The sequence below is a fragment of the Leptopilina heterotoma genome, unplaced genomic scaffold (assembly GCF_015476425.1).
Source record: "Leptopilina heterotoma isolate Lh14 unplaced genomic scaffold, ASM1547642v1 Lhet_47, whole genome shotgun sequence".
Classification (NCBI taxonomy): Eukaryota; Metazoa; Arthropoda; class Insecta; order Hymenoptera; family Figitidae; genus Leptopilina; species Leptopilina heterotoma.
This window is the reverse complement of record NW_025111098.1, coordinates 2,536,389-2,557,961: the sequence shown is the minus strand read 5'-3', so window position 1 is coordinate 2,557,961 and position 21,573 is coordinate 2,536,389. Positions and strand designations below refer to the sequence as shown.

The 21,573-nt window shown below is 29.2% G+C and overlaps 4 protein-coding genes across 4 annotated transcripts; 3 read left to right on the top strand and 1 right to left on the bottom strand.

Moving 5' to 3' along the window:
* The first annotated feature begins 3,605 nt into the window (after positions 1-3,605).
* On the top strand, positions 3,606-8,949 carry LOC122507461 (phosphoribosyl pyrophosphate synthase-associated protein 2). Its single transcript, XM_043620181.1, has 6 exons — positions 3,606-3,835; positions 6,580-6,681; positions 6,860-7,268; positions 7,356-7,631; positions 8,405-8,551; positions 8,666-8,949. The coding sequence occupies exons 2-6, from the start codon at positions 6,605-6,607 to the stop codon at positions 8,822-8,824; spliced, it is 1,068 nt and encodes a 355-aa protein (XP_043476116.1). The 5' UTR covers positions 3,606-3,835; positions 6,580-6,604; the 3' UTR covers positions 8,825-8,949.
* Positions 8,950-9,849: 900 nt separating this feature from the next.
* On the bottom strand, positions 9,850-11,924 carry LOC122507411 (vacuolar ATPase assembly integral membrane protein VMA21 homolog). Its single transcript, XM_043620106.1, has 3 exons — positions 11,768-11,924; positions 10,476-10,581; positions 9,850-10,119 (listed from the first exon to the last, which is right to left on the bottom strand). The coding sequence occupies exons 1-3, from the start codon at positions 11,780-11,782 to the stop codon at positions 9,980-9,982; spliced, it is 261 nt and encodes an 86-aa protein (XP_043476041.1). The 5' UTR covers positions 11,783-11,924; the 3' UTR covers positions 9,850-9,979.
* A 2,305-nt stretch (positions 11,925-14,229) lies between these two features.
* LOC122507440 (cilia- and flagella-associated protein 251-like) lies at positions 14,230-17,583 on the top strand. The gene is made up of 3 exons (XM_043620146.1): positions 14,230-14,387; positions 15,558-15,809; positions 16,914-17,583. The coding sequence occupies exons 2-3, from the start codon at positions 15,591-15,593 to the stop codon at positions 17,046-17,048; spliced, it is 354 nt and encodes a 117-aa protein (XP_043476081.1). The 5' UTR covers positions 14,230-14,387; positions 15,558-15,590; the 3' UTR covers positions 17,049-17,583.
* A 2,288-nt stretch (positions 17,584-19,871) lies between these two features.
* LOC122507394 lies at positions 19,872-21,408 on the top strand. The gene is made up of 3 exons (XM_043620076.1): positions 19,872-19,890; positions 20,896-21,135; positions 21,270-21,408. Exons 2-3 carry the CDS (start codon positions 20,896-20,898, stop codon positions 21,327-21,329), a joined length of 300 nt encoding a protein of 99 aa, XP_043476011.1. The 5' UTR covers positions 19,872-19,890; the 3' UTR covers positions 21,330-21,408.
* Positions 21,409-21,573: the final 165 nt, after the last annotated feature.

The following is a 21,573-nucleotide window of genomic DNA, read 5'->3' as shown; positions in this document are numbered from 1 at the left end:
TTCTCAAATGGTCGAATGCTCAAAACGTCGAATCCTCAAATGGTCGAATGCTCAAAACGTCGAATTCTCAAATGGTCGAATGCTCAAAACGTCGAATCATCAAAAATTCGACGTTTTGAGCATTCGACCATTTGACGATTCGACGTTTTTAGCATTCGACCATTTGAGCATTCGACCTTTTGAGCATTCGACCATTTGACGATTCGATGTTTTTAGCATTCGACCATTTGAAGATTCGACGTTTTTAGCATTCGACCAAATGACGATTCGACGTTTTGAACATTCGACCATTTGAGAATTCGATGTTTTTAGCATTCGACCATTTGACGATTCGACGTTTTGAACATTCGATCAATTGATGAGTCGATGTTTTGAACATTCGACGTTTTGACTATTCGATGTTTCTAGCATTCGACCAGTTAACGATTCGACTACTTGGTATTCGACCATTTGAACATTCGACCACTTGGCGTTTAGGGGAAAATCATGCGTCTCGTAAAGCTTTCGGTTCGTTTTACGCTTATATTGGACTGCACCCTTAAGCAGTTTAAAACTGGAAATGTTTAGCCAATAAGAATTCTCTATTAAAATTATTTCCATGGAATCGGAAATTCCTATTGGCAAATGTTTTTCGTTTTCCACTTTCACTTCAACACGGACTGTGCCTTGTTTTTCAAGCAATTGCAGAATAGTACATTGTACAACTAGTGGCGAAAGTGTGATTTTTCGAGAGTGAAGTTTGCGGCTCGAGCGTAGCGAGAGCAGCAATCACTCGAGAAAAATCATTCTTTCACCACGAGTTGTGCACTACGTTTTCTCCAACGCCTTGCGAGGAAAGGTTTCTTCGTGAGTTTCGTATAATTTTAATTTAAAATGTTCTTATGTTTAATATAATAAAAGACGAATGTTTTGAGTGGGGAAGAAGTTAGATACAAAATAAATCTCGGTCAAAGAACAAGAAAAAAGAATAAATTCATGATTTACTTTCGCCACGCCAAATTTACTTTCGCCACGCTAAAAATTACTTTCGCCACGCTGAATTTACTTTCGCCACGCCAAATTTTACTTTCGCCACGCTCTTCAGAGCAGTTGAGAAAAGTTCTACTTTCGCCACACTTTTCTACCAAGAAAAGTACTCCTTTCAGAGCAAGTGTTGGAGAAATATCTTTACAGCTTGTTGTGAAGACGATTTTGACATTATTCAATTGTAATTTATATTTTTAATTTTTCAATTATTATTTTTGTAATTCCTGTTTTTTTATTTTTTCAAATCCTTTTTCCATTCGAAATTTTTTTTCTATTATAAAAAATAAAATAGTAGTAATTATAAATCAATTTATTTATATTATTGTTACATTATATTAACATATTTTCTAATTAAAAAAAATTAGTTAAATTGAATCGGAAGTTGTTGTTGACTAAACGTTTTCCGTTTCCCGTTTTCATGCTGACATTGGACCGCACTCTAAAGGCGCTTGCACACTTCCAAAATTTTGGGCGAGCAGCGAATTTTCATGGCCTTGAAACTCACATTACTAAATATGATTAGCTCTACAAAAAGCTGCGTGAAAATGTACTTTTGTCAGAGCCAATCATATTTAGTAATGTGCATTTCAAGGTCGTGAAAATTCGCTGCTCGTCTAAAAATTTGGAAGTGTGCAAGCGCCTTAAGGCTACGGTCACACGACTTTTGGAAAAACCATTCTTGTCTTTCTCTCTCCTATGAGTCTATGAGGGAGCATTTACACCTTCGGTAAAAATTTCCCGAACGGACAATTTTTCATTGGAGTAAGAGAGACAGACTGTGTATCTGATTCTCTTACTCCAATGCAAATTTTCCTTTCTGGACAATTTTTATAGAAGGTGTAAACGCTCCATGACAGACGCATAAGTACACGGAGAAAAAAATGCTGTTGAATCAATGACATATGGGTTTGATTCATTGAATAGTGTCATAACGGGCTGCCTAACGTATATGCTGTTGTTTTGAAAGCACCGATTCTAATGATTCGATAGTATCACTTTCTTTGAAACAAAAGCATATTTCTCAAATTGACAGCATACTATGTTAATTCGAAGGTGAATCCTTTTGAATCAATAAACAAAATTTTTTAATTTAACAGTATATGCTTTTGAGTCAATGACTATAACTTTTAAATTTAAAAGCATCATTTTTATGATTCAAAAATTTGTACTCTTAATTTTTTTAGTTGTTGCTATCGATTGAATAACACCATACTGTTAATTCAATTCTTTTATGTGGTTAAATATATACCAACGATAAATTGAAAAAAGGGAATTTTTGTTCACATGTTTTTTATATACTATAATTAATTCTCACACCTTTAACACAACACTTTTTATACACATCTTTTTTTCAATTTTTCACACTAACATATACATCTTTATTATTATTTTCATTTTTTCCAACGGCTAAACACACACACACATACACATTCAAACACACTTATCTTTTTTAGTCAGAAAAATGCGGCTATTCCCAAGCGGTCACCCATCCATTTAGTAACCGCGACCAACGACTCTTAACTTCCGTGATAGAGAGAACCGCCGCGCTGCAATGTAATACATCCGCTTCTCAACGTTGGGCACTTACTTTGTGGTTAAATACCGTGCTCGAGATTTTTCGCGTATATAAGGGAATTTATATAGGGAATTTATATTTAACTAGTCATTAATTAATTAAAAGAATTTAAATAATACTTTTTTATATTGGAATCTCAAAAACGACAGGCTTAATAAACATATAAATATATGTGGGTAAGTATTTCAATAAATTTAGTACCTGTCAATGTCTCAAAACATAGTGTTCTTATTTTTATAGCATATGCTATAGGCAGTCCGCAATAGCACCACTCATTGAAACGAAAGCATATGCTTTCGTTTTCAGAGCGCGCTTCTTTAGAGCAAACAATTTTTCATTTGATTTAAATTTACACGCATTTTCTTCAAATTTATCTATTAGATGCTTCAAATGAATAATGTCAAAGAAGCAAAAAAATAATTCTGTTGCTATATATAGATGAACTATAGAAACAATTTGCACAATATCATTAATTCTACAGTACCGTACTTTTAATTTAAACAGTTTCATTTTTTCATTTTAAGCAATATACTTTTCGATTAATAAATGTGTCATTGAATCAATGACGGGGAATTCAATAGCATGGAGATATTTGATTCAACAGCACTTTTTTTTCAGTGTATATACTTTTTTATTCTTTATGCTTATTTCTTATTTCAATACTTTTCGAGATCGACCTTTTTATGCTGTTTTTTTAGAAAGGATTCTTTATGCGCTTATTTATTATTTAGATGCTTTTCGAGTTCAACTTTTTTCAATTCGATCTTGTTGTGTGTCTACGCATGAGTTTGAGCGAGAAAGAGAATTCGATTAAAATTTTTCTTCTCACTTACACTCATGCGTCTCCATTGCTCCGTCGCCCCGCAGACAGATATCGTTCCCGTATCCGTATTCATTCTACAATAACTTTGTAATAATATAAATTGTCCTTGTCTTCTGCATACGTTTCTGTGGGTAAAACAAGGAAATGAGAGTTTATAGTTATATACAACGCAGCATGTATACAAAATTCAAATCGAAACGGACCATGAATGTGTGAACGTCCACTACATTGTGATTCGGTTTGTGAAAATGTCAACAAGCTCGCGGACTACATGTCAATAAATTGCGGCACCTTTGTAAAAAAGCGTTCAATTATACAAATTATGCAAAAATTTCTTCTTTTAAGAGTGTTTTGAAAATTACCTAAACGACGACATTTTTTAAAAATCAATATTCTTGCAATACTTATAAGTATGTATAGATTATTTACATTAATTTAATTTATTTAATTTTGAGAACTGTATATTTGGAAGCATTACCAAGTGACTATTTTGAATGTAAAATTCATTGAAACAAGAACTAAATTTCTTACTAGTTGATTATTAGTCTAAAATGTTAGGTTTACATAGCAGTGTATTATCATCTGTCCTCTTGTCTGCATAATGAATGAAAGACGTCATGTTTTGTCGATCAATCCTTTTTATCGAAACAACAATTAGTGTTTATTGACTCTAATTTGCTATGGTAACCTTATGTTTTATATTGGAAAAGAAAACTTTTTTTATTACTTTTTTCAAGTTATGTAAACTTGAAAAAATTGTCACTGTTTTTTTATGAATAGTTTCACTTGGGTTATGTTTTGCAAAATAATAAATTTTCATTTTACAATTGTCATATTTCATACTTTTAAAACCATTTTACTTTTATTTTCATAATTCTCTACAAAATAGTTTAGAGTTTTCAACGACATTTTTAAAAAGAATTTTACAAATAGTCCTTGTATTTTCTTAAAATACTTTTCTCCAATTTAATCCGAAAAAAAGACTGCAATTTAAAATTTTCAAAATTTATGCTTTTATGAGTTCTGATAAGAATTCTGGTTTTATTACAGAGTTTTACAAATCCGACACAGCATCGAAGGCTTCCTGAAAGTTGAAATTAATTTGCCTGTAAGCTACGGAATTTTTAATTGCGAAGCTCATAAAACTTGAAGTATCTTTTTAAATATCTAATGTTCAGTTAATTTTAGTGTCAAACTTTAAATAACGTTGGACGTTTAAAGAATTACGTAAAGCTTTATGAGCTTCGCAACTAGATTTTAAAGGCTGCAATCATGTCAATTTCAACTTTCAAGAAACATTCGATGCTTTGTGCAATGATTCTACTACCTTATTAAAAAAGAATTACGGTTGACTATCTAATAATGCAAAGATAATGATAAAAAAATAAATATTCAAAATTTCTAATTGTTTGTTCTGTTTACCTGAAGTTATAATATAAAAGTTTCGAATTATAAATAATTCTAATACCAGTTTCTAATTTTCTCATTACATAACTAATAAATCTTTAAAATTTGAAAATTGTCAAGCATTCTAAGATGTAGCATTTTTTATTTAGTTATTTTTGTAGTTATTTTTGTTTAGTTTGTAATGTACATTTTTGTAATTGTCGAAGCATATTTAATTTGATTAAAATATTGCGCTTACTTTACAATATTAAACGATCCACTGACATTCTTATCAGGTGTTTAATTAATCATAATTCATAGGTAAACTAGATATCTTTTTATACGTAAAGATACTAGACGCTACTTAAAATTAACATATTTTTTTGTACACTAAATATGAATCATATTTGATCATATTGCACAAACAACCATTTGGCTTTAGATTCATGTATTCCGAGTTAGAATTATATTTTATTGTTAACTGAATATACATTTTATCAAAATACTATTCATCACAAATTTCTTGGATTTTACAGTAATTTTTACATTATAAAGTGAAAATATTTTTTTATTTTAAAAAATTTAGTTTGGAATTTTTGTGTTTTTTTTCACCATTTAAGAGCTTATAACTCCGAAATTTGACTTCTAATCAAAAAAATGTCTTAGAGAAATGTTGTATGCTTTCTCCCAATCTAAAATAATATGCAGTTTAAATTATGATTTTTGAAAAAATTCGATTTCAAATACAATAATCTGTTTTTATAAACATTTAATCCAAAATGCAAAAAACATACTAAATTTCTTCTGTTTTGACGTATATCTATATTTATATAAGTCAATATTACTGTTAAACTATTTGATTAGTATCTGGAAAGTTTACTAAATAAATTTAAAAAAGACTTTAAAATTAGTTCATTTGTTTCGAACAAATACGTATTTTTTACGTGGGTAAAATGACCCACAATGATTTTATTATAAACTTTTTTTTTAAATATGTATTGAAAAATGTTTATTAGAAAAATTATTGACCTACCATATAATTATATTGGATATAAATTAACCCTTTCGTGACCCCCGGAAAACCCAGTGATTGGATTTTGTTAAAATTTGTTACTCAGGGGTTTTGGTGGACATTTTTGCCAAATCTGCTCAAATTCGCTTGAAACTTGCTATTCGGGAGTTATCGGGGTCACCATTTTGAATTTTTTAAATCTGACTTCAGATTCGTAATCAGCGACCCCGAAAATCCCAGAGTAACAAGTTTTATGCAAATTTGAGCAACTTTAAAAAAATGTCCGCCATATTGAATCCGACATTTTAAACTTTCAAAATTCTGAAAAATCTAATTTTAGATATGTAGTCAGTGACCGTGAAAACTCCTGAGTAATAAGTTTTAAACAAATTTGAGGAATAATTTTGAAAAATTAGATTTCGCTATTTTCTTATAAACATTTTACCTATTGTTTATAATAATTATAATCCCACTATGTAATTTTTTTTCTTTTTTTACAATTATTAGTAACGTTCGTGATTAAAACAAGCTAAATTAATTGTTAATTGGTTCAAATTTATAAGAATTATGTGAAATTTTTTAAGTGCACAAATTTTTTAAGTTATATTTTTTTATCAGAAGCACGAAAAGATTAATTAATTAACACATTTTCAAATGACCAATGGCATTGTTTCAATTTATTAATTTAATTTCTAAAAATATACTCTAACGGTTAAAAATTGGTAATTGATGTGTCATTATGCCTATTTTCGACAGGTTTTTGGAAAAAGGATCTTCAAACATGGATAGACCAATAGCAGCGGATGTAGTTATAATCACAGGCAACTCTTATCCCGAGTTGGCTAATTTAATTGCTGAGTAAGTTTTACCCTAATGAGCTAGATTACATAAATTTCTCTTTTTAGTTAAAGTTTGCACACACTTTACAAATAGCTTTCTTAATTTTCAAAGTTTTTAGATTATGAATTTATCTATTCTCTAATTTAATCTAAGTGAAATATCTGTATTTATTGAATTTCGATTTTTCCTCTCTAAGTCGTTTAGGTGTGAAAACTGGAGGATGCGCAGTGTATTATAAAACCAATCGAGAGACGATGGTTGAAATCGGCGACTCTGTCAGAGGCAAGGATATTTATATTATACAAACTGGTTCGAAAGACGTCAACAACAATATTATGGAGCTACTTATCATGGCTTACGCATGCAAAACATCATCTGCTAAGAACATTGTCGGTGTAATTCCTTACTTGCCGTATTCGAAGCAATGCAAAATGCGCAAACGCGGATGTATCGTTTCGAAATTGCTAGCGAAAATGATGTGCAAAAGTGGATTGACTCACATAATAACAATGGACCTACATCAAAAGGAAATTCAAGGATTCTTTGATTGCCCAGTCGATAACTTGAGAGCCAGTCCTTTTCTGTTACAGTACATTCAAGAGTCGGTTAGTTGTATTTTATAATGCAAATGCTCCCTAAAGACTCCAAGTGATTTCAAATTCAACATTTCGTGAAATAACTATTGATTTCAGATACCAAACTATCGTGACTCGGTTATCGTAGCCAGAAATCCAGGCAGTGCGAAAAAGGCGACCAGTTATGCAGAGCGCCTAAGACTTGGAATTGCTGTTATACATGGAGAGCAGAGGGAAGCAGACACAGACATGAATGATGGCCGTGGCTCTCCACCTGCATCATTATCCTTGAGAACAATGGAAGTTGGCGTTGGGGTTCCAATACACCCTGCTAAGGAGAAACCCCCCATAAATGTCGTTGGAGATGTTAGTGGAAAGATCGCAATTATGGTGGTAAGTAAAAAGTCAAATCCCTTTTCCGAAGGGTATGGTCACTGCTACCTGACTGGTATTATCCCTTGCGACTAAGCGCAAGCGATCTGGATCCTCAATTGTCAAGGGTATTTTTCTTGTAAACAAATTCTGTGTTTGACTTAATCTTGGAATCACAACCTAAATGCAAAAAATAATTAGTATTATGCTTATTGTGTGTTGTGAATGTTAAAGATAATACATGTGGACGTCCGCATGAAAAGGGCCCATATTGGCAATATTGGACTTGTCTATTTAGGCAAGTATCTTGCAAAATTTGGAAAATTTTGAGAGGCCTTATAACCCTTCAGGTAAAAATTTCGATGAGTTACAAAGTTTCAAGGTTCAGAATGCTAAAAACCTCATTTCGTGAAAAACGATATCAAAGATCGTAACAACAATATCTTTGTTATTGTTATTATTATTATCTGAAGTTATTCAATATGAGAATTTTTTTTTAGTCCAGGACACCTTTTAGATGCAAAATTAATAGGTTTAACATTTCTTTCCTCCTCTGTTTTGAAAATTCAAGGGATCCGATTTTGAAAATACGGGAATTAGGCGAAATGGGCCCTTTTCATGCAGACGTCCACATATTAATATTATATCCAAAAATAAATTAAACCGGTACGATTGTTAATTTCTTTATTCTATTATACAAATTAAGAAATTAATCAAATCAGTTCCTTTAAGAATTTTATCGAAATTGAGAGGTGTAGATTTAATTTGATATGTAAATGAACAAAACATTTCAGGAAGATATGGTAGACGATGTACAATCCTTTGTTACTGCTGCGGAATTACTTAAAGAAAGTGGAGCTTATAAAATTTATATTTTAGCCACTCACGGTTTACTTAGTTCTGATGCTCCTAGGCTTATTGAAGAATCACCAATCGATGAGGTTTGTAAAATCTTCATAATTAATTTTTTTAAATTGAACAATTGTTATTTAAATGATTAAAAATAGTCAAAATTTTGAAGAATTTTCAAATATAATTAATAAAATTTGTTTCAGGTTGTCGTAACCAATACAATTCCTCACGAACTACAAAAGATGCAATGTCAGAAAATAAAAACTGTTGACATTAGTATCCTATTAGCAGAGGCGATTCGCCGAATACACAATAAAGAATCTATGTCTTATCTTTTCAAAAATGTTACCATGGAGGATTAAAAAATTTGTGATTATATTTAAAGAAAAAGAATTTACTGTTGTATCATTTTTAAGAATATTACACTTTCAATTCTTTTGAAAAATGTTACCTTGATGAATTAAACTGTTTGTGATTATATTTTAAACAAACTTGTTGTTAATGCAGTTACTATACTAATTTATGTCTCCTGGTTCTAATCTTTTTCAGTTAATCTTGAAAACCTTAACCCATTTCGTACGAAATATCCGTTTTTTGCCTTCTCATTTGTACTACTTGTTACTTATGTATTTTGTCATCTTCTTTCAGAATCTGCAAGAAAATTTAACATTTGACTCAAGGATTAAAAGTTATGATTGTTTAAACAAAAAAATCACAAAATTTTTTGGTTTTTGTTTCATTGAAACTTTATTTTTGATTGGAAATCGCTTCAGGAAAAATTCGGGAAGACAAAAATCGCGTCCAAAATGTATGACCTTTCATTTATAGTCATTATGAGAAATTTTTATTTTTTCAAAATTCAAAATGGCGCCCAAAATATCTAAAATTTTTAATAGCCGCAGAAAAACAAATTGCAAACACATTTTCTTATCACAAATGCCTAAAATTAGAATAAAACTGACATCTATGATAAAATTTTATCACTATGACTAATTTAACACTATTTTCTACAATTTTTATAAACAAATTGTTTTTTTTATACTGTTCTCTTAATGAATCATTGAAATGAAAATTATTCACAACAATTATTTAATAACTTTATGAACAATTGTTATTAACAAATTCCAAATTAACAACAAGTTAACTTAGTACTTACTTTATGTAAGTACTGAGATCTTCCTCACTTGAAGTGCGTACGCACACTACTTTCTCCCTCTAGGATTAAACTGTTCACCAGCTAAAGTTTTATGAAGAAAAGACATCTCAGGTAATAAAAAGCAGTGGATAAAAGATAATATTTTATTTAAAAAATATTATTAGTCTAAAGTTATATAATACAATAATTTATAAGTATAATTTATATAAAATTTTTTGTTTGATATATTTTCAAGCATATTTAATTAAATTCCTACATTCTTAATAGGATAAAATATTTCCAAATACTTGAAAATATATACTATAAAATAATGTCACATTTTTATATTATATAATACATGTATTAAGAAAGTAAATTCCATTTAATCCGTTTTCGCTGGACTCTTTGTTTGCGAGTCGAAATATGTTCTGTAAATAAATGCACCTAGAGCCACATGCAAAACAATTATAGCAACACCTGCAGCATACACATTACTTGATATACTATTTACCCCCAAGAGACCTGTAAAAGAAGAAACAATTCTATTTAATTTTTTTCATTTCTACCTCCACAGCAGTAAATGTATATTTGAGGATCAAGTTTTGATAAATCCACATTTTCTTATTTCGAGAGATTGAAACTTTTCTTGGTTATGTAAAAAATTTTTTAAATTGAAAATTCGTTATTGATACAATTTTTAATAAAATTCCCTGTTTGATAAAAATTTCTCACTACTTTCTGGTAATTTAGACTCAACTAATGGTTTAAATTAATACAATAAGAACTTTAAAAAAGAAACTCGTTAAAATTCATTGGATGCATGTATAGAAACTATATTGTAGTTAATAAAGATAATAATTCCTTTAAATCATACATACTATTGAATATTAATGTCTTGCTCGTAAAGAAACTTATTATTGGTAATGCAATAATAAATAGACAATATGTAAGCACAGTTTTAAAAATCTGTGCTTCCGGAACTTCCTGAAAAAAATTAATAAAGTTAAAATTACTTACATCTCAATAAGGAATAACAGAAATGTTTCTTACAAACTATCTTATTAACACAAAAGATTCATTTCGAATTATAATTTACTCGAATATTTGTCACTTCGAATTAGAGTTTGCAAGAATTTTTTTCATAGACGAATTATAATTTATCTGATTTATTATTTGTTTAAATTGTAATTGATGACAAGTTTAAGACCGAAGTACTTAAAAATAATTAAATTATTTCAATCAAAAAGAAGTATACAGGGAAAGAAAATTAATATGTAGATAATTACCCCTTTTTCATTAATAAGTCACTAATTTTTTTGAAAAAGGAGTATTTCTAAACCCTAATTTTCGAAAAACTATTAGGATTTTGAGATTAAATAAATTATATCTTTAATCTGAACACATTTAACTATTATTTCTGAAAATGTAGAAAAAATTAACGGTAGGCGAAAAGTAGTGCATTTTGTGCGGGGTCTTTTAAGTTATTTTATAATTTAACGCCATCACCTTCAATTCTTTTGAAATTGGTGTAAAAAGTATATAAAATGAAGATCTACGGCTTTGATTTTAACTTTCTTTAGACGTGTCAAATTTTTCAGAAACAAAATTGTTTAACATGTTATGAATAGTTTTTACTCGTGTAAAATAAACATATTTGCTCATTTTATGAAAATCTAATTATGAGAGTTGACGGATAGAATTATAAATTTATTCAAAATAAAGAAAGGTTCTGTTTATTTTCATCGGATAAAATTATCTTATTCGAAACTCAACACAAAATCATTCCTTTTACAGTGAGTAATATTTTCGAAAGAAAATTTAACATAAAAATTATTTCTTGTCGTAAAGTATGAACTTTTATTCATAGTCGGACTTTAACATTTCTCGAAAATCAAGGATGAATTACATGTCATCACACTATGTGACATCACTTAAAAAAGGTTATGGTGTCTTTTCGGACAATATGAATTTAACAAAAGTGGAGTTATATTTCATAAGGTAAAATTAAATAATTAAAAAAGATTGACTTTGTCATTTTTCTGATAAAGTAATTCATGTTATTTATCTTTGATAAAAAGAGGTATAGGAGTTTATTTAAAAAATTTTTTTTTAAAGTTGCAACATTTCTGTTATGACAATTTTAGATAATTTATAAACATTAAATACCAACCTTTGTTTCAGTCATTGTTAACAAATAGTGTTTTCAAAATAAACCCAAACTCTTTTTTTTATAACAAAAATTTGTTGTATTACAGAAAGAGATTAAAATACAGTCAACAAAACAAACTTATCAAAAGGTGATTCTACAATGTGCTTTTTAATATGACTATTTTACTAATGCTCATTCCACACTTGAAGGGAACTGCAAGAACCGACAAAGGGTGCAGTCACGGTAAGCAGAAATAGTAATGGTACGGTCACACAACTTTTGGAAAAACCATTCTTGTCTTTCTCTCTCCTATGCTATGACAGAGGCATAAGTTTGTCTCACTCTACATTTTCCATTTTCGGAATAATAACTTCCGATTCAATGGAAATCTTTCTAATAGAAAATTCTTATTAGTTAAACGTTTTCCGTTTCACGCTGACATGAGACTGTATCTTTATGCCTCTGTCATAAGAGAGAGAAAGGCAGAATAGCTAAAAATCGTCTCGACTTTCAAGACGATTCGATGCCCGTACATTTTTGCTTACTGCGCATCGAAATCGAGACGATTTATTTTATTGTGGACTCAACCTGATGAATGGGATAGAAAAGAACACAATGATATATATCTATCCTCACTGTAAAGGTGCGATCCCATGTAAGCAGAAAGCGAAAACCGAAAGTAGAAAATAATGAGTGCAAGAGAGATAGTCAGATATCACTACACTTTTTACTCTCGTGAAATTCTGCTTCCGGTTTTACGATTTCTGCTGAAGGCCTAGGCACAATGCGCGAACGTCGTTCAAAAACGCAAAGTATGAGTTGGAGAAGGACAGATATATATTTATATCCTTTTCTATCTCATTCTTCTCGTTCGCGAAGCATGCCATCGGGAAGACGAAACAAGGGTGGTGCATAAGTGTGAGTGAGCAGAAAAATTTTAATTCTCTCTTTCATTCATGCGCTCCCCTTGTCCCGACTGCCCGCAGCCCGCAGGGTGCAGTTCTATATGTAAGCTGAAATGCTCAATGTAGAAGAGAAAAATATGAGTGCAAGTAACATAGACTTGTAGCACTATCCCTTTCACATACATGGTTTCCTTTTTTGCATTCTGCATAATTATGAAAACCAGAAGACTCAAACTTTTTGAAACTACGATAGTCACAACTTGGTCTATTTTCAATGTATGAAAGCAAAAGAATTTTTTCTAAAAGTACTTTTACATTTTTTGTAAAAATCGATTATTTAAATGCGTTTGTATTCTCAAAAACGTTGAGCATTTGCTACACTAACACAAAATACATAAAATTAATGCAGCATTAACAGATGCTGCATAAAGAAGCTATTAACTAGTTAATTAATAAACTTATTTCCTGGTTAACGATCAGAGAAAAAAAAAGTGAAACTAAGGAGGGAATCCCTCACTAGGGGCGTGACGCGGAGGGTAAAATACAGCTCGGCTAAAGTTTTCGATTATTCTGTACCTAATCAAGAAGAAAATTTATTTTCACATTGCATTAGAATTCTATAAAAGTCGGGTTACAAGTAATTTTGCGAAACATATTTTTTTAAATTATTGAATTCTAATTTTTAGAATTTTTAGCTTTAAGTCAACTCAGTCGGTTAGGTCGACACAACCGTCATAGCGATCCCACTACACTTTTTTCCGTTAAATCCCTATAGTATTTATAAAGGAATATAGGGGAAAAATGTGGAGGCAGGACCACGACAACGCTTGTCACTTTTGCACTCATCGTCTACTTGAAAATGTAGAAATTCACAAAAATGAGAGTCAATAATATGAGAATTCTTTTTTTTCCCTCTTACGGTTTCCAATAATTATCTACTCTGCATTTTCCACTTTGTATCGTTATGGGACTAAACCCTAACTCAATGCACGCGGAGAGAAGTATGACTGTACCTTAAATGTGTGCAATTATCGATTTTGCATTAAAACTATATTATGCTTCCCTCGTCAAACAATATTTTCGTTTGTTTTAAAAAAACTAAATTTTTTTACAATATTACGGAATAGATAATATTAAATTAACGATTTTTTTAAGACAGCCAGTAATAAATAAAATAATAATAATCTTTTGGCGGGAATTGGCATAATGCTCTTGATAGCAGAAGACAAATAAAATCAATCAATGAATTGATTGAATCTGGGCAGATTTTAAGCGCGAAGAGGAAAATTAAATACGCGCGGGAATGTTTTAAGTTATTAATTTAGCTGTAATTGGGGAATAAATGAAAAAAATGAAAAAGGGGGGTTTGATTTAGAATAATATTTGAGCGGGTAATTGTTGGTTATTGTTAATAATGGAAGCGAAATAGAGGCAATAAAATAGTTTTGGATTGGTTTAATATTGTTGAAAGGGTGGGAGAGTGTAGCCGGACGCAAGCGCACATAGTGAACGAAAGTTTGAGTAGAGAAGGAGGGAGCGATTAGTCGCAAGGGGCAAGTGAGAGAGGAGAAGAGAAGCACAAAGCGAGTGGCGAGCGACCGAAACGTGGTGAGGCGTCTGTTTCTGAATTGCACGCGTCGCTTCGCATTGCACGGCACCGCACCAAACTGCACGGTAGACACACGACGCGCGCACCGGTAGCCGCCTAGCCGCCTTTGTCTCTACATCACATTGAGGTAAGCGCAATTTTCCTTCTTTTCGTGCTTTTACTGTTTTTCCCATCTTCTCCATCGTCTCGGGCAACGATTATTTTTTTTCCCTTTTTAAGAAATTTTTTCGCATTTTCGTTACTGTCACAAATAGCGAAAAATACGAGTTCCGCCAAGATTGTGACGCGACGCACTGTTTCTGATGGCACTAAATTGTCCATACTCTATATTATGGCGTCTTGTTTAGAGATATCTTTTCTGAAATTCGCAATAATTTTTCTCGCGTCTTTAAAATTTTTCAGCAGTGTTGAAATATTTTTTAAAAAATTGAAGGCATTTTCAAGAAAACAATGTTGCATTTAGAAATGCGTGTTTGACGCTTGGCGTCTGTTCAATTCAAATTGATAGCAAGTATTTACCCTTTGATTTTGAAAATGGCGGGCGCGGAATTTTTCTCATAAATTTTTGTTCGGTTTTCTCCATATAAATAATAAACTAGTGGCAAATAATAGCAAAAAAAATTTCTTTGTATTTTTAAACTTGAAGTTTATTTCATTATTATTTCCTGGAAAATTATTTTGATTCAAACAAGTCATTTGCAAAGTGTGTATTTGCGTTGAGCGTCAAGCCCCCCACTTGAAAATAATTAATTAATTTTCACGCCAATTAATTATTTTTATTTTTCCAACTTGTAGAAAATTCGGAATTATTTTTTTAAGCCTATGTAAAAAATTTCGTTTTGTTCAATAATGTTTATTCAATAAATGTCGTTATAGTAGGAATCACTATAATTTTACAAGTATTGCTTGGAAAATCGATAGAAACGCTTAGATAAATTATCTCTCTAATATTAATATTTTTTTATTCAATTTTTCACTAAAGTTATTTTTAACTTATTTTTTATAGCAAAATAAATTAATTTTTTTATTGAAATTTTTTTTTATTTTTTTGCGAGAAAAAACTTGTCAACATACAGGGCCGTAGGAAGACATTTTTTTTCTAAATATTTAAAAGGTATCTTGAAATTAATTTTAGTATAAGTATACAATTTTTTTTAAAATATATAATATATAATTAAATATTTTTATATAAATTATATTTTTTATATAAATTATATTTTTATATAAATAATATGTAATTATAATATAATATAAAAATGAATTGATTCAGAATTTTGATGTAGAATTTTGTTTTCAGCTAATCGAAAGTAATAAAATAACACAGCACACCATGTCAGACGATAATTCCACAGCAGTTGAGGACCAGAAGAAGAAGAGAGGTCGACCATCAAAAGGAGAAAAGAGCGTGTCGAAAGAACCAAAAAAGAGGGGCCGACCTGCAGCCGAAAAAAATAACACAGTCCGTTCAAAATCCGATAACGAAGATGATGCTCCATCAGCTCCTGCAAAGAGAGGTCGAGGCAGACCAAAGGGTTCCCACAAGAAGAAGGTATATCCACGTTTTCCAAAATTAAATTCTTCAACTAAAATTAAGTCTTTAAATTCTAAAATGTTAATCTTTTCTTCAGGTTAAACTACAGAAGTCCAAATAATTAAATTTTTATTAACTTTACGATATAAATCCACAAAAAAATTTTCAAATAAAAAAATTGATTTTCATAATTTTTAAAGCATTTTTTAAAAAAAATCGGTTTTTATGCTGAAAATGCTAAAAAAAATTACCATTGTTATTCAATTTTTGTATATATGGAAATTCATTTGTTTATTTTTCTAACTAATTTCAGATCATAATTTTATCCTAATTTTTTTTGTATTTTTATTTTTTATATATAAAAATTATGATCTGAGATTAGTTAGAAAAATGAACAAATTAATTTCCATATATACAAAAATCGAATAACAGTTTTTTTTAGCATTTTCAGTTTAAAAACAGATTTTTTTCCAAAAAAATGTTTTAAAAATTATGAAAATCAATTTTTTTATTTGAAAATTTTTTTGTGGATTCAAAAAAATATTTTCTAAAAAATTACTTATTTCCTCGAAAATTTAAAAAGTTAGAAATTTTTTGCCAATTGTAGTAAAGTTAACAAAAAGTTGATTATTTAGGAAAAATTGTAGTTTAATTTTGAAAAAAGAGTCAACCTTGAGGGAGAAATACAATTCAAAAATAGCTGAAAATACAGGTTTTTAACTAAAATCGCAAAAAATCGATTATTTATTTGAGAACAAAAATAATGATGATGTCACTTCTTTTCAATATACACAAATTTTCAAACAAATTCTACTTATTTTGGGTTTAATTAAAAAAGATTTTGTTACTAAAATCATTGTTTAATTTTCTATTTTTATTCAATGTCAAGTTTCAGTTAAAATTTTTTAAGACTTAAATAATTGTAAATTGAATTTTGATTTAAATGAAATTAGAATTGACTTGTAAACTAGCGTAGTTAATGCGAATTCAGTTAAAGCCTGTATTGTAATTTACTAAAAATGTAATATTTTTAAAAATAATTGAAAAATGTATTTAAAAAATCTCGTAAAATCGAAAAAATAGTAAAAAAAAAATAAATAAATAAATGAATGTAAATTTCAGCAAGGATCTGCGAAAGGAGCAGCTCCATCTTCGGGACGTGGTCGCGGCAGGGCAAAGAAAGTAGAGGAGAAACCTGAGAGTACCGGAGAGGAAGAAGATGAACAGGAGGAGGAGGAGGAAGAAGAAGAAAACTGAACACAACATCTAAAAGTTTTCTTAAGACTCATGAACTTTTGAAGTCCTTTTAAGACTTTTTAGGTTTTTATATATGGTAGAAGATAATTTTTGTCAATAATTTTACAACCTGTCATTTATTTTATTTTTTTATAACAGTGTATTACTTAGTGTTTTAGATATTTTGGTGAAGACATTGAAATGAAATTTAACGAGAAATACAGTAACTACTTTCGGTTACAATTTTAAAAAATTGATGTGCTGAAACATGTATTATCACAATAATAATTTCTAAATTTTTAATGCCATACTTGAAGCGCTAGTTAATCATAATCGGTAAAAAGTGCCAGGGGTTCGAGTTACAGAATTAATTAACATTGTGATGGACATACAACAGAAAACTTCACGTATGTTACGTAAGAGTGTGAAAGATTCTTTTTTTTTTGTAATAAAATATGAGCAAGTGAGTAATTGACGTCCTGTTTCTAATCAAGTAAACACTGTGAGTGAATGTCAAATTTGTATTAAAGTAAATAAATTCGCAAAATACTCTTAATTGTGTTTTATCAGTAATTTATTTCTAATTATTATTTGAACACTTGAGTTTCAAATTTTGTTTTCCTCTTGCCATCGAGGCTCTTATTTTCGACTTGTTTCAATCCCAATGGTTTTTCATAAGTTCATAACGGTTTATATTTGGTTGGATGACGTCCTTGGTTCCTGATATTTTCACGGCCTTCAAAATTTAATCGAAAGTATTCATATTTTGTACTCATAATCTAATAGAACGTTTTAAACTTGTGAATAAAGGTTTCCAAACGATAATAGGCAGGCTGTAATTGAAAATACCTATAAAACCGAAATGCTGTAAAAGAAAAGTTCATAAAATATTTTAATTTATAATAATTTAATTTCTTGCAACACTAATTGATGTAAAGTTGAATTTTACAAAGAAAAATGTGTGTAAAGTGTCTCTTTTTATAGCAGTGGGTTTATTTATATTAGCACACTGTTAAAGAAAATACATAGTTAGATTACTACAAACTTGAAATTTTCATACTTTTTCGTATAAAGTTCTTTCGCTGCATCTAAACTTTAAGTTTAGGCGCTTTAGTGTTGCAAAAAATTGTGTATGACACTCGTGTGTAAATCAGATTGTACTCACTAGTATCAATATAGACCTAGAATAATCCATTTCTTCGTGTACTAATTTTTAACAGTTATAAATATTTTTACAATAAAAAGTTTGCATTAACTTTTAAAAAATGTAACGTTCTGTTTTATTCTTTTACAATTATTATCGAAAGGATAAGCGAAAAGTCATGATAGTTATAAGAGGACTAATAAAAAATTATAAAATAGTTTGAAAAGATTGAGTATAAATTTAAGAAGATTTGAAAATTTGTCTTTTATTACCAACTTGTGGTAGAAATTGTTTACTAACAATAAAAAAGAAAGAAAAAAATTGCAAAATTCTCATCATTTTAACTTGTTGAATGTCGTGAAGGGTTTTTCTGATATTATCTTTTGAAAAGTATGTTTGTTAAGCATGCTAATTATCACACAATATGGTGGCAATTATCAAAAATAAACAAACTAAGTGAGGTAAACTTTTGTCACAAAATACGTATGTATTTACATTAGTTTCTCTGTAAACACATTACAACTGTTACAGAATAGTTCTGTTAACAATGCCATTTCTCTAACGGCTAATGATTCAACTTTTTGCACAATGGAGTCGTTACAGAAGAATAGAAGCGACAATCTCCACAATATTTTCTTTCGATAATTAGATTTGGTTAGAATAATTCTTTTTGGATTCTGTTTCGAAAAGAAAGAATAAATATTTTTTTATTTCACGCAAATTATTGAATGTTTTTGAAGGCGTTTTTCTCCTTCAATATCAGAGGAACGAAAATAATATGCTACATGAAATTTGTTGGAAATTTCGTGAATTTTTCAAATAAGCAATCAAAAGTAACGTATCTGCAATAAAAATTAAAATTAAAATACCTAAGAATAAAATTAAACATAATTGTCTATTTTTTCTTTCAACTTTTTTAAGTTGAATTTTTTTCCGTTGTGAATATGTTCTTTCATTTAATCATTATTTACAACTTTTTTTTATCTCAGTGCACACATTTTGGAGCAGCATTCCATAAACATAGTTTCGATTCGTTTCTGTTGAAATTCATTTGTTTATTTTCTACAGTTCATTGTTATTTAGTAACAGAAGTGTCGACAACAAAGAATATTTACATTTTACAATATTTTCACATTTTTTTGGGAAAAATGTAGTGAAATACAAGTCGAAGTCGTTAACAATAGATTAACGACGACTTCAACTTGCATTTTTCAGGTACTGCTTTTTTTGAGACGATTATTTTGAATTTATTCTATTAGGCATAGTTTTTGTTTTCAAAATTTGGCAATGACTAGAGTTCTCATAAATTTTTACAGCAAGTTTTTTCTGTAAATATTTTATTGAATGATGCTTTAAATTCAATGTACGCCAACCGCCTAAAGTTTGTCAAAATGGCCATCGTTGTCGAGCGGTGATTGGGTAAATATTCCAGTAAACATAGGCAAATTCTGTAGTTACTGTCAAGGGAAAAATAAGTAAATAAAATTGTAAGTTTTTAGTAAATATTATCATTTTTATGTCTATATTTTGAATTAATTTAAGTACAAGTACATTATTTCTATAGAATTTAGCAAAAAAATAGTATTTTTTTTTAGTGGAAAATTAATTATGCATGACATATAACCACAAAAAACAAATATTCAGAGAGGTTATGTTTTCTTTACGTGTTGTGAACGTTGTGAACGTTGTGAACATATATGTCTGGAAGTAAAACTCACTGTAAAAAAAAATTTCTGTATGTTTACAGTTTTTTATGAATTTTTAAAGAAATTTGTAAAATAACGTCTTTAAATGTAGCGAATTTAAAATCCCTTTTGTAGATAAACTTAATACTTTTTATGTGTCAATTTTACGATTTTCTGTAAATTTACTATTCTGAAATTTCAATAAAATTCCGTCAAAAACTGTAAATCTACAGAAAATTTTTTTTACAGTGTAATTATCAAATTCCTCTGAGATATTTTAATAATCATTTAACAAATCATTTAAAAAAGATTTTTGACATTAGTAAAAAAATAACAATATTTTCACGTTTTATGTGTGATTTTCAACATTTTTTTCTAACTTTCAATGAAACTTGGAAATTAATGAAAATTGTTAGTTCCAAAATAGATTTTATTATACAAGTTTTATTAAACGGAGGAATCATTGATACATTAAACAAAAAACTTTTATAATTTCAATAACAGAAAACATGTGCGTTCAAAAATTGAAAATGATGCACCGCGAAAATCAAATAAAAGTATTTCAAAAGTACTTTCATATAATTTAAAGATTATTTCTTAACTATTTGCGCATATACTTACTTTGAGAAAAAAACAAATTGCAATAATACTGTAAAAAGAAAAATTAAAACAAAACAATGAACTACCTGTTGAATATTTTTTACCCAAGAAGTTTCACGGAAGTAAAGTTTTTGCCTTTTTCGATATTTGAAAACAAAATTTTGAATTAATTTTAATTTAATAATAACAAAATAAAGGTTCATTCCTCATTACTTTCGATTTACTTATAGAAATAAATCAATATGAAGTTTAGATTCGGATGAAAAAGCAAAATAGTCCAAGATTTCACTGCTTGATATCAAATTGAAGAACTTTTCGTTCTATTTTCAAAAACTCCATTCCATGAGGTGCCTGATATTTTATGGTCCATTTTGAAGATTTTTTAAAAATAAATAAATAAAAAAATATCATAAGTAGGAATCAACTTCTTTTGTTTCAGATGTCTAATCTTATGCACTGGATTGTACGAACATGTGGGATCTTCATTTCGATGGCGCTCTTACTAATAAATTCAGAAAAGATTGTTTCACATGTTGGCTTAAATATTTCAGCAATTAACTCGAAAATTTTAATTTGTATTTTATATTTAGGCTTTTTTGCAAGTTGTGCAGCTTCGATAGTGCTTTACAGGGTATTTACGTTTAATAATTGTGAAGCTGCTTCTCTCGAGCTCAAAAAGGTAAGTTATATTCATTTCAAGCTGAATTTATTATTATAGAAATAGAATCCCTCAAAATTCATAATTAAGTAGCTTAAATATCGCTTAACCAAACAATGAAACTTGATTTCACTCGTTATTCTTATTTTTTACAGCAAACGGAAGATGCAAAGTCGGATTTACTTCGGAAAGGAATAAAGTTGAAAGAAAATTAGTTTTTTAATCTAAGGAGACACAAGACTTCCAATTTTTATAATTGAAACTCAAAAATATAATGTTATATTTATAAAATAATATTCTGCTGTTTGTTTTACCTTCATTTCCATAGAAAGAAATTTTAATTTTTGTTACTTCAACTATCACAAAAAGGGCCCAGATAATTGGTCCGTAATTTTTAATTTTGGTCCGAGAAATATCTTGTGTACAAATAAATAGAAAATAAAATTCGTTGGATAAACT

Excerpts from the sequence above, each read along its gene's own strand:
- LOC122507411 (XM_043620106.1), bottom strand. Across the intron at positions 10,120-10,475 it reads CAAGACATTAATATTCAATA|GTCTCTTGGGGGTAAATAGT; the intron begins GTATGTATGATT and ends CTTCTTTTACAG.
- LOC122507461 (XM_043620181.1), top strand. The coding sequence starts at position 6,605 with ATGGATAGACCAATAGCAGCGGATGTAGTTATAATCACAGGCAACTCT. Across the intron at positions 6,682-6,859 it reads TTGGCTAATTTAATTGCTGA|TCGTTTAGGTGTGAAAACTG; the intron begins GTAAGTTTTACC and ends TTCCTCTCTAAG. Across the intron at positions 7,632-8,404 it reads GAAAGATCGCAATTATGGTG|GAAGATATGGTAGACGATGT; the intron begins GTAAGTAAAAAG and ends AAAACATTTCAG.
- LOC122507394 (XM_043620076.1), top strand. The coding sequence starts at position 20,896 with ATGTCTAATCTTATGCACTGGATTGTACGAACATGTGGGATCTTCATT. Across the intron at positions 21,136-21,269 it reads CTTCTCTCGAGCTCAAAAAG|CAAACGGAAGATGCAAAGTC; the intron begins GTAAGTTATATT and ends TATTTTTTACAG.
- LOC122507440 (XM_043620146.1), top strand. The coding sequence starts at position 15,591 with ATGTCAGACGATAATTCCACAGCAGTTGAGGACCAGAAGAAGAAGAGA. Across the intron at positions 15,810-16,913 it reads AGGGTTCCCACAAGAAGAAG|CAAGGATCTGCGAAAGGAGC; the intron begins GTATATCCACGT and ends TGTAAATTTCAG.